Source organism: Arvicola amphibius, chromosome 1, assembly GCF_903992535.2.
Source record: "Arvicola amphibius chromosome 1, mArvAmp1.2, whole genome shotgun sequence".
Taxonomy (NCBI): Eukaryota; Metazoa; Chordata; class Mammalia; order Rodentia; family Cricetidae; genus Arvicola; species Arvicola amphibius.
In genome coordinates, this window is record NC_052047.1 from 432,824 (window position 1) to 445,225 (window position 12,402).

Below are 12,402 nucleotides of genomic sequence, written 5' to 3' on the forward strand. Positions count from 1 at the left end.
AATGTGGCCGCTAGTGCTCCCACTGTCCCTATAGCCACGATGGTTACAATCTACAACCATCTGGCTGCCATCAAGTGCAGAAGAGCTCTCACCGGGCTGAGGGTAGTAGATGCACCTGAAGACAAGAACAGACCCAGGACAACCCCATCCTGAAGACTGTGTTTGTGTGCCAAGGTCCCTTGGTCACATCAAAGATTACAACAGTGGCCAGTGGCCATGTCTGTCTTGTACTGGGTGAAGACTGCCCCCAACTGGCTGTAGGCAGCAGTGGCCATGAAAGAAATGTAAGAAAAAAAGGAAGCAGAAACCTCCAGCTTACAGAGAAAGTTTATTCTTAAAGACAAGCATCCAGCAGGGCGGTGGTGGTGCACGCCTTTAATCCCAGCACTCGGGAGGCAGAGGCAGGCGGATCTCTGAGTTCGAGGCCAGCCTGGTCTACAAGAGCTAGTTCCAGGCTCTAGAAACTACAGGGAAACCCTGTCTTGAAAAACCAAAAAGACAAGCATCCAGTCATGAAGTTGTCCAGCATTTCAGATTACTGTGTTTTTGGGGATTACTATACAATAAAGCAGCATGGTCTGTCCTTAAGTGTTCTGCATACAAGCCCCATTCACTAGACAAGGCTGATTCCTTGTGATTAGAGGAAATTATCAATTACAAGAGATAAAATCTGCTTCTGACTTTCAGCAAAAGCTCCATGCATGATACTAAAATTCAAACTCAAATGACATGCAATCATATTCTGACCACTGCTCAGAACATACAGATAGAAAAGGAAACTTAAAATGATTTGTTCAAACCAAAAATCTACAAGTAACTCAATAAAAGATACTTTATATGTAGTCAACCAAGAAATGCTTTCTGGTTTTTTTTTTTTTTTTTTTTTTTTTTTTTTTCCCTGGTTTGCTGAGACAGGATTTCTCTGTAGCTTTGAGGCCTATCTTGGAACTAGCTCTTGTAGACCAGGCTGGCCTCAAACTCACAGAGATCCACCTGCCTCTGCCTCCTGAGTGCTGTGATTAAAGGCGTGAGCCACCACCACCCTGCAAGAAATGCTTTCTTAAATAAACTTAAAATTTTTACTTATTTATTTTTTTTAAGACAGGGTCTCATTAAGTAGCACTGGCTGGCCTGGAACTCACTGTATAAACCAGGCTAGCCTCTAAGTCAGAGATTAGCCTATTTTTGCCTCCTGAATGCTGGGGTTAAAAAGCATGTTTGTAGGCTGATCAGTGCAGCTGCTTTACTCTCTCGACTTCAGGCAAGCTTTATTTATTAAAAAACAAATGAAATATCACTACAGCATCATGCCTGGCCTTATTAAACTTTTCATCTGCACATTTGTCTTTCCCTGTAGACATGGAACCCCTAGGGAGCCCAGAACATGTGCTGGCATGTCCAGCCTGAACTGATGCTTTGCAAAACCTGACTGTACACATATGAAGATGTATAAACTGTGTACCTGGCCAGAAAAGGAGCCATTTTAGAGCGGAGGAAAGGAAGGGCTCAGTCCAAGAAATGTTTTTGTATCAGAGTTGGTTCAGTGGTTAAAGACGCCTGTCACCAAGACTGACAATCTGAGTTTGAACTGTGACCCGCATGGTGGGAGAGAACCAACCGCTACAAGCTGTCCCCTGACTTCTGTATCCAACCACAGCACATACATCAAGGAATGCATGCATCGCCACATGTACATATAAAGTAAACAAATGAAGAGCAGTTCCCATACACAACTATATGAAAGGCAGCCCTGAAACCAGAGCATGGAACAGTTTTGACAAAGGGAAGTCACCCAAAGAGGCCTCACAAAGAGTTGTGACCTCAATACCAAAGGCCCAGAGATCAATGATAAGGAAGTCACCAAAGACAGAAATAACTCAGAATCTATCACCACGTTTACTGCCTATTTCCTTATTTTTTCACCTAGCATAATAAAAAAGGATAAAAATAATAATACCCCCTGTGTGGTTTGACACTGAAATGTCTTTTTTTAAAGTTGCCAACGCTGGGGCTCTTGGGAGGTGACTGGATAAGTTGAGAACTGACTCCAGTGGGTGATCCGACTGCATTACTGGGAGGTGTAAAGGCAGAGCCCAGCTGTAGGAAGTAGGCCCCTTGACAGGCTTCTGACTAGGAGCTCCTAGTCCTTATTACCTGTTTGCTCCTGCTTCCTGGCCGCCATAAGGTGAGCAACTTTGTTCTGCCGTTCCCTTTCACCGTGACATTCTTCTGCTTCACCATGGCCCACAACTAAGAACCAGATGACCATAGACTTAAACCCTAAAATAGCAGGACAGAACTAGTTCTCTAGGGTGTTTGTCACAGAAACACACAAACAGTGTAACATGGCCAATGTCAGGTATATACAGATACAGAAACACACAAACAGTGTAACATGGCCAATGTCAGGTATATACAGATACAGAAACACAAGCCCACTAATCCCAGCACTTGACAGGAAAACACAGGTGGATCCCAGTGAGTTCAAGGCAAGCTAGAGCTAGTTAGACCCTACGTACAAACAAACAAACAAAAGCCCACCAAAACAAACAAGCAAACCGATACAGAAATTGTAATTTTCTGGCTATATATATATATATAAAAATATTACATTAAATTTAGTCAACAACACAAAAAATTCTGTTAGTAATCTAACAAAAGGTAGGCAAGTCAACCTGTAAGCAAGTCTTATTTGGAACACTGGAGAATTAAGAGCCGCATGACCAACATTGGAGCTGAGCCAGTTACATTTGTTCTAAGGTTCATGTTATCTCCTCTGCTCAATAGCATCCCTATAGAAGCTGTGACTATTTCAGCACCGTTGAGAATCAACAGGCAAAGTAAATCCAACAGGTGCCTCATGGGACAAGAGTAGGGTCACTTACCCCAAGGAATCTTATGCAGCCACTGCAATAGTGCATGTGGCAGGGAGATGCAAGGAGATGCACCATGATGGGAGTTATAATGAAGATAGACTGTAAATCATGTAATACCCACATACTCAAACAAGCAAAGCAAAGCACAGGATTCTCTTGGAATTTAAAAGCAGAATGGCATCTGAGACTCTACAACTATTCCCAATAAAACACTCTGCCACTGAGTTGACCTGAATTAGGTGTGTCTGCTAGTCCCAGTTAAAATCACATATTGGCCCTCACAGTGAGAGTGAGTGACTTCAATACCCCACTCTCACCAACAGACAGGTCATCCAGACAAAAATTAAACAGAGACATGCTGGCGCTAACTAGTATCGCGAACTAAATAGATTTAACAGATATTTACAGAACATTTCACCCAAACACAAAGGAACATAGCTTCTCAGAAGCTCTAAAATTGACCACACACTTGGACACAAGCAAGTTTCAGCAGCTATAAGAAAACTGAAGTAGCACTCTGCATCCTACCAGACCACCACAGACTAAAGCTGGGTATCAACAACAGAAAGTGTATAAACTCATGGAAACTGAACAACTCACTACTGAATGAAAAATGAGCCAAGATAGAAATTAAAAACTTTTTTTTTTTTGGTTTTTGGAGACAGGGTTTCTCTGTGTAGTTTTGGAGTCTGTCTTAGAACTTACTTTGTAGCCCAGGATGACCTCCAACTCACAGAGATCCGCCAGTCTCTGCCTCCTGAGTGCTGGGATTAAAGGCGTGCACCACCACTACCCAGCAGAAATAAAAAACATTTTAAAATTGAATGAAAATACGACATACCAAATTTATGGGACACAATGAAGGCTATTGTAAGAGGTAAGTTCATAACACTAAGTGATATATTAAGAACTGAGACAGGCAGTGGTGGCGGGCGCACACCTTTAGTCCCAGCACTCGGGAGGCAGAGGCCAGCCTGGTCTACTGAGCTAGTTCCAGGATAACCAGGGCTACATAAAGAAACCCTATATCAAACAAACAAACAAAAACTCAAACGAACCCCCCCAAATTGGAGAGCCCTCATATTACTAATTTAATGGCACACTTGAAAGCTCTAGTTAAGAGGCTTAATTTAACATTAGTGCAGCCATGATATGCTGTAGACTAACGATACTGGGATTAGGCTTCACCCTTACAATAACCAGGAAAAGCAACAGACTGTACCCTGGGGGGGACCAATCAGAATTGAGACAACAAGTACTAGCTGCTCCAGAACATTAAGAACAGCTTACATAATCTGTATATAGACGGCCAATTTCCTTGCAGCAATGCCAGTACCAATTACTGCTTGACAAAACTTGTTACCTCATTCCTGCCCAATCTGAATCTAGAATTTCCCTCCCCTCCCCCATCCTTTACTCTTTATAAACCCTGCCATAGCTGAGCACAATGCTCTAACTGGTCCAATTGCTGTGTCAGAAGGAATGGTGAGCCCAAGCTCGGGCTTGCAATAAAGGTTCTCTGCAAGAACCTGGACTTCTGGTGGTCTCTGGGGGGTACATGATACAGGCATAATGCTAGAACAAAAACAAGGAATAATACATAAAAGGAACAGATGAAAAGAAATAATCAAACTCTGGGCTCAAATCAATAAAATAGAAAAGAAATTAATGAAACAAAGTTGGCTCCTTGAAAAAAAATCAAAAGATTCACAAACCCAAATTAACTAAAAGGCAGAGAGAGAAATGACTAGAATTAGATATGAAAAGTGGGACAAAACAAAAGGCACCAAGGAAATGCAGAGAATCATAGGATATACTTTAAAAATTTGTACTCAACCAAATCAGAAAATTTAAAAGAAATGGGTAATTTTCTCAGTTAATACCATCTACTAAAGTTGACTCAAGATCAGATAAGCAAATTAAACAGACCTATAACCCCTAGTGAAATAGAAGCAATCATTAAGTCTCCCAACAAAAGAAGAAGAAGAAGAAGAAGAGGAGGAGGAGGAGGAGGAGGAGGAGGAGGAGGAGGAGGAGGAGGAGGAGGAGGAAGAGGAAGAGGAAGCAGCAGCAGCAGCACCACCACCACCACCAGCACCAGCACCCAGAACCAAATAGTTTTAGCACAGAATTCTACCAGTCTTTCAAGGAAGAATTAATGCACTACTCCTCAAATTACTCCATAAAATTGTAACAGAAGGAACAAATCTACTCCCCATAAGAACATGTAAAATTTATAAATAAACTACTTGTAACCCAAATTTGAGAACTTATCAAAAAGATCATCTACCATAATCAAGTAGGCCTCATCCCAAAGATGCAGGGATGGTCCAGTGCAAAACCACACAATTATCTCATTAGATGCAGAGAAGGCTTTAGACAAAATCCAACACCCTTTCATGTAAAAGTCCTGTGCTGACTAGGGATACAAGGGACATAGCTCAACCCAATAGAGGCGATTTACAATGAGTTCACAGCCAACACCAACCTAAACAGAGTGAAACTCAAAACATTTTCACTAAAATCAGAACAAGACAAGGTTATCCACTCTCTCCATATCTATTCAATACAGTACCAGAAGTCTTAGCTAGAAAAGTAAGACAAATGAAAGAGATTAAGGGGTTACAAACAGGAAGAAGTCAAAGTATTTTTATCTGCAGATGATACCACTGAATACATAACTGACCTTAAAAATTCTTCCTGGAAACTCCTACACTTTCAACAAAGTAGCAGGATACAAATTAACAAACAAAAATCAGTGATCACAGCATACAGAGATCTTCACGTACTTGGCTACATACTTATAAAATTCTATTGCAAATGCTTATGAAGACCTCAGCATTTTATCTTGAGGTGTTACTGTTTCCCAAAACTAACACAGCCTACTGTAGTGAGGAGCTGCAGGCAGGCCTGTTTTTCATCCCAGCCGCCTGGCTAGCTTTACCCGAAATAATTACACGGAAATTGTATTCTTTTAAATACTGCCTGGCCCATTAGCTCCAGCCTCTTACTCACATCTTGACTAACCCATATCTAATAATCTGTGTAACACCACGAGTGGTGTCTTACCGGGGAAGATTCAGCATGTCTGACCTGGTGGCTGGCTCCATCGCGTCTCTCTCCCTGAAGAGAGGCACGGCAGTCTGCCCCAGAGAGACGAGGCATGGCGATTTATTAACTTCCCTTCCCAGCATTCTGTTCTGTCTACTCCGCCCACCTAAGGGCTGGCCAATCAAATAAGCCAGGCAGTTTCTGTATTAACCAATGAAATCAACATAAACAGAAGACTCTCCCACATCAGCCTACTGATCACAGGAAGACAATGGAGAATCTGGAACTAAGAACAGACAAACGGGGATGGTACTTAGAAAGGGTCCTGGGTACAAGAGCTCAACTCACCTTCCTGGAGGCCTGGTACCAGCTTGTAAACAATGTCCTGCATGGTTCTGTCATGACTGCAAAAGAGAACAGGCAGTGGGTAATTTACATTACCAATGTAAATGCTGTAATTATTTGCATCTTCTATTTAACAACTTTCTAAAAGTTACCTAGGACTTGAATTGAGGCATCATCTACTTTAGGTTTCAGGTACCTGGAATGAGAAGGTCACCCTGGGGACAGTGCCTCCACCCTGCTGGACAAAGGGCTAAGCTCAACTTTCTGAACACGGGCAAACATGAAGGTGAAGAGCTACTTTATCTTTAGTAGTTTGCTTTTTTTAATATTTTTAAAATATAATAACGTCAAGTAATTTCTTTTCTTGAATAAAGAGAGAGAATTTCTTAATTTTCAAAGCCATTTTAACCTCCAATCCTTATTGTATAAACCTATATGAATCCAATAACTGGCCAATGATTACACTCCAACAAATGCACAGGAATCTAGCCAATCTGGGCTCCGCTCAGTGGCTACTCATGGACAAGTTCTAGTGCAACTGTAGCCACCTCAATGCTGTAGACCAGCACTCACTGCACGAACCAACTTCTATGCTTTGGAAGCTCTTGGCTACGAGGCCCAACTGTACACTGAAAGGTCACACAGAGCCCAAGCCTCCTTTCCACTACCTAGACCAGGATGCATGCACTCAGGTGCAAATTTAGACTTTGTAGATTGGGTTTTGCCAACTTGGCACAAACTGGAGTCACCAGGGAAGAGAGAACCTCAATTGAGGAGTTCCCGCCACCAGATGGGGCCTGTGGGCAGGGGGGGGGGTCGGGTCTTAATTAGTGATTGATATAGGAGAGCCCAGCCCACTGTGTGAATGTCACCCTGAGAAGGTGGGCCAAGACTGTATGGGAAGGCAGGTTGAGCAGGCCATGAGGAATTCTCACAGGAACAGGGGTGAACTGTTACCGAATCGTTACCTACAAGAATAAGCTAAATATTCCTGGGTTGGCTTTGGTTAGTGTTTTATCACAGCAACAGAAACGCAAACTAAGGCAGGGCCCTCCATGCATTTGATGCCCTTAACATCTGTTACTACACCATGTAGCTTCTGCTAGAGCTCACAGATCACAACCATGCTGAGTGAATTAGAAGCCAGAGTTGATACGATGCCAGTCTTTGTCTAACTTGGAGGCCTAGCAAGGGGGCAAGTTGGAAACATAGCATAGACTACTTTTTGGATGGAAGGTTCTCAAAATGGAGCTGTTTCTTTAAAGTGAACATGCTCACACACCAGGTTCACAGCGGCATATTCAACACTCTCTACAAAGGTCTCTACCCTGCTAGTCCTGGTTACACATCTTTCCACCCTAAATCTTGAAACACAAATGCTGAAGCCAAGAAAACCCCTTCAACATAACACCATAGGGCCCACAGGCTTCCTCTCCTTGCCCCTGTAAGTAGAGAATCAGACAAGAGGTGGGGGTAGATGAAACCAAATCATGGGCAGAGGACGGCACCAGCAGAAGTATCATCCTAGACAGTTTCAAATGGAACCCAGACACTGCCAGTGAGAGAGGCACCAAGAGAGTTGGGGATACAGCTCAATTGTATCAAGCGCTTACCTTGCATTTACAAAGCTCTGGGTTTGATCCCTAGCACTGTAAAATGAAGTGTGGTAGAATATACTTATAAACTCAGTTCTTGGGAAGTAGAAGCAGGAGGGTCAGAAGTTCAAGGCTACATAAAACCCTGTGTCAGTTAAGCCAAAGAGAGAGAGAACTTCTTAGAGGTCAAGGGTTTATGGCAGGCAATAGCTGCTACCTAGCTCATACTGTGAGTCACAACACTCAAGCCTAGATACCTCCCTGCTCCTTTACTTATTCAACACCTGGTCCACTGCTGGGCTCCAGCCCTGTATCTCTTTTTTTGTTTGCATGACAATCTAAGCTTCCATGAGAGACCTGCCCATGATAGCTCTTTAGTGCTCTGCCTCCCACTGCAAACTCCAGCAACCCTAAAGAGGGCAGCAGTGTCCCCCAGCCTCCACTCCAAGTCCCAGGGACACCCCCCCTACCATTCTTGTCAGCAGTAGTTCAAGTAGGGAACCTGTCTCTGAGCTCCACAGAACTGCACCCCAGAGAGAGAGCAGGTGACACAGCTTGTGCCATCACATGAGGACAGCAAAAGCAGAACAGAGCCCTGCGACAGGTGGCATCACAAGGAAGCCCAACAGTGAGGAGACGTATGAGACGGCACCGAGCTTAGGGATAACTATGGCAGCGAGTGGGTTGGGATGTGCTTAGAGCCACCACAGTGACAAAACCAAAAACCTATCACTATACAGGGTTTGGTCCTGTATAGGATAGAAACTTGGTTCAAGAGTCAATGGGAATTTGGACAGAAGTTCCTTAAATCAGATGTCCCCCACCCACTCCACACATGAGACACTGTAAAGGACTCAGGACAGTAATTAACAACAAGAACTGCTAGACATTTCCATACGTCCACCACATAGGACACATAGACCAGGAGGTCTCCTCCAGAGATTCTAAGAATAGATGATATGGCACTGAAGTTAGGTACACAGAAAACAACTCTCATCTCAGGGTGGGATAGAAACAGGGGCATCAGTAATGCTGTCTGGACGTCTGGAGGCTTCCAGGGTCAGACAACTCAACTGCTACTGCTCCACCTGTAACATGACTGTGAGCTACGACTGTGACATGCTGTACAACTTTAAAGTGAAAAACACCTCTTCCTCTCGGTTCATCTCCTGATTCCCTCATGCCAAGTGTATCTGTGACTTAATTTTCTCCAGAGTGACCTCTGAAATTTATAGGCCCTTGCTTCTCGGAAAAAGTTCTAGCCCAGGGGCAAATTACTACTCTAAAGAAAGACAGGTCTGGGGTCTCTTCTACTTCAAACTGTCAGTATAAGAAAACTTATAAGATTCCAATTGTTCTCATGGTCCCTCCAGAACAGGTGCTACTAGATACTGGTATGGCTCTGGTCACCTGCAATGTAGTATCTGGGGGCCAAGAACAAGGTGGCCACTACCATACAGATGGACATCACGGCCAGGGAGCACTAGCCCACGTTGTTACTCACCCGATATACTGTAGTGGGTGGCTCTGATGGATCACGATCCTGCAAGTGGGGCAGGTATTATTCTCCTCCAGATATTTCACCAGGCAGCTCCTGCAAACTATCCAAAGGGAGAGGATGACAGCAACCCAGAAGAGAGGTGCTAGCTGGTACCACGCCCAGCCAACTCCAAGAGGGCTAAGAAGGTACTTGCATAAGTGACCTCCTCTACATAGCTCCCGACTTCTGAAGAGAATCTGCTTTTGGGCTGCACTGCACAGGTACCACCTGTTATACGCTCCTGGCCTAGGAACTAACTAGAAACACCAAGGAATGGTTGCCTAAGCCACTATGTGGCAAGATCATGAGAATATAACTAATATTTAAAAATCTGCAGTTTGGCCTAAGAGATGACAAAAGTGTCTTTTATAACAAAACTATGTAAAATTCAGTGAAACTGCCTAACACAAATTGTACCACCAATTTCTAACAATACAATTAATCTTAGCTTCAAGTTCTTTAAAAGTAGAAAACATTTTCAAAACGCAAAATGTACAAGACGGAGGTCATACGCGTTGGTCACTATTTTGTGCAGCAGTCATGTCTCTAGGTGATCCACATAGAATATCCACCTTCCAGAGAGACAAAAAAATTTAAAAAAAAAAAAAAAACTTAAGGGAGGCTGGAGAAATGGCTCAGCGGTTAGGAGCACTTGGTGCTCTTGCAGAAGACCTAGGTTCAGTTTCTAGCATCTACATGGTGAACTGTCTGCAACTCAAGTTCCACAGGATCCAATGCCTTCTTCTCTCTCTGCTGGTATTGCAAGCATGTAGCTCACATACAAACACACAGGCTAAACACTCATAGACATAAATATCAAAAAATAATTAAAATAACAAAAAAAACCCTAGCCTGCACACAACCAGACCTGACAAGCAGAATGAGTAACAGGCAACAGGCACCACACTAACCCCTGAAATTCCACAGGTGCTTGACTATTACAACAAACACCTCCCTGCTAGAAAAGAGTGTCACTACACCAGTGGCCAATCTGGCAGACAAAAAAAAAGAAAAGCAGTTTTCCTTTGTTCAGTTTTCCCGACAGAAACTTCCCTCCAGGGAGTTATCCACAGCATTACTAGTTCAAGGTAAGTTTTCCAACCACCCCTCGAGATCTCTGTTCTTCTCCTGGCCCTGTGCCCTGTGCCAGGCTAAAGTTCTAAGGAATGTGCTGGATCAGAGAAAGACTGGCTGTACTCACACGTGTGCAAACACTCAGTCACTGTAGTTGCATCAATGAGGTAGCCGCTACACAGGCGGCAAGTGATGTGGGCGTTTATGTCCCAGAGTTTAATCTTCCTGGTCAACATCTTTGGCTTCTGCAAGAGAAAGGCACTGAAGTAACTGTGATGACTCATCTAGGTTTCAACTTGACTACATCTGGAATTAACTAAAACTCAAGCAGCTGAATAAAATTCCTGTGAGGAATTTTTTTCTTAATTAGAATAGGAAGATCCATTGTAATCTAGGCCAAAAAAGGATATGGAAGAAGGAAGTTTGCTTTCTCTGTTTGCCTGGTCTTGTCAGCAAGTCCATCCCTTCACTGGCAATGGCGCCCACTTCTTTGGGATTCTAGTGTATACTGAAGACCAGTTAAGATATCCAACATCATGGACTGAAAAACTACTGAATTCTTGGGCTTTCTATTGGAAGATAGTCATGGTAGAGTAGCTACATCACAGTCTGAACTGACTAATACACCAGGTATCTCTTTCCATCCCAGCTTGCCTTTCCTCTACTCATAGACATAGCAAGTGTAGGAGCCCACCCCATCCTTTCTCTTGGACATCTGGCCCATCTCTTCTCATCTGATCTATTGAATAATGACCCACCTTAGGCCTCAGTGGTAAATGGAGTCTGAACCTCAACTCAAAGAACTGCCACTAGCCACTATCCTGTCTAGCAGAAAGACAGAGTCTACCAGGAGGTGGTGGTGCCAGCACGCCTTTAATCCCAGTACTAGGGAGGCAGAGGCAGGCGTGTCTCTGTGAGTTCAAGGTCAGCCTGGGTCTACAAAGCTAATTCCAGGACAGGCTCCAAAGCTACAAAGAAACCTTGTCTTGAAAAACAAAACAAAACAGAAAAAAGCTAGATTAGGTCCTATGGATCCAACTTAATCACCAGCCACTTTGACCTGAATCTGTCATATGGCTTTTCAACATCATAGCTGGTATCTAGGTACAAACCCACCTCAGGAATTTAGCTACCCTCACCCTTTGTACTTTTTATGAGAGGGAATACTCCCATACCAAGTCGTCACTTAGACCCTGCTGAGCTCCAGACTCACCAACTGCCCCTTAGCATAGTACGACCACCTCAATGCCTTTTAGACACTATACTCAGGGCTGAGCATGGCCACACAGCCCTAGTCCATCTGGATCATTTCTAGCTGTGCACCTCTCCTAGGCAACTGACTGATCAATACTATATACCTACCCCACCCTGAAGTAATGGTACTCCAGAGAGTCAGCATGCAGAGTATAAGAAGAGCCAAACTCCCCACTCTTCAGACAGAACCCAGACCTCACCTCCTCTGGATGTCTGTGAGTCCTTCCTCACCCGGTGGCATGGAGGCTTCAGGCCACCAAGTGGATGTGGTGATCCCTCCTTACTCTGAGTTCCGGCGGGCTTCTGCACCTTCCTTCTGTCCCTTGTTCCTTTTCCATTTTCTAGCACAAAAACAGCACTGTTAATTCCAAGCACACTGATGCCAGCCAGTCCTGTACACGATCCCACCTTAGACTCTACTACATCTCAGCTACGCCCTACATATTAAACCACGGACAGGGCACACTAGAAATGCTGGGAGACAATCAAGAACCACAAACAACTCCAGAGACACTGCTAGAGACCAAACTTCAGGGAAATATGAGGTGGTCACCATATTGAGCCACAGTCAGTCAGAAAGGAAAATCAGCTTCGGCTGTGCTTACCTGTGAATGATAGCCTGGAATCGGGGCTACATTGTGAAGTCTGTGGAGAAGCAGAGATGGGT

At 43.8% G+C, this 12,402-nt stretch overlaps 1 protein-coding gene across 2 annotated transcripts in view; it reads right to left on the reverse strand.

Annotated features, from left to right (window-relative positions):
* Pcgf3 (polycomb group ring finger 3) overlaps positions 1 to 12,402 on the reverse strand; it is a 43,922-nt gene that overhangs the window by 20,533 nt on the left and 10,987 nt on the right. For both annotated transcript variants that reach the window (XM_038346894.1, XM_038346895.1), the window contains exons 2-6: positions 12,341 to 12,380; positions 11,936 to 12,076; positions 10,609 to 10,726; positions 9,372 to 9,468; positions 6,276 to 6,331 (exon numbers count right to left, since the gene is read on the reverse strand). In XM_038346894.1, the coding sequence (XP_038202822.1) occupies positions 6,276 to 6,331; positions 9,372 to 9,468; positions 10,609 to 10,717 (262 nt within the window). In that variant the 5' untranslated portion in view covers positions 10,718 to 10,726; positions 11,936 to 12,076; positions 12,341 to 12,380. The remainder of the gene's footprint in view (positions 1 to 6,275; positions 6,332 to 9,371; positions 9,469 to 10,608; positions 10,727 to 11,935; positions 12,077 to 12,340; positions 12,381 to 12,402) is intronic.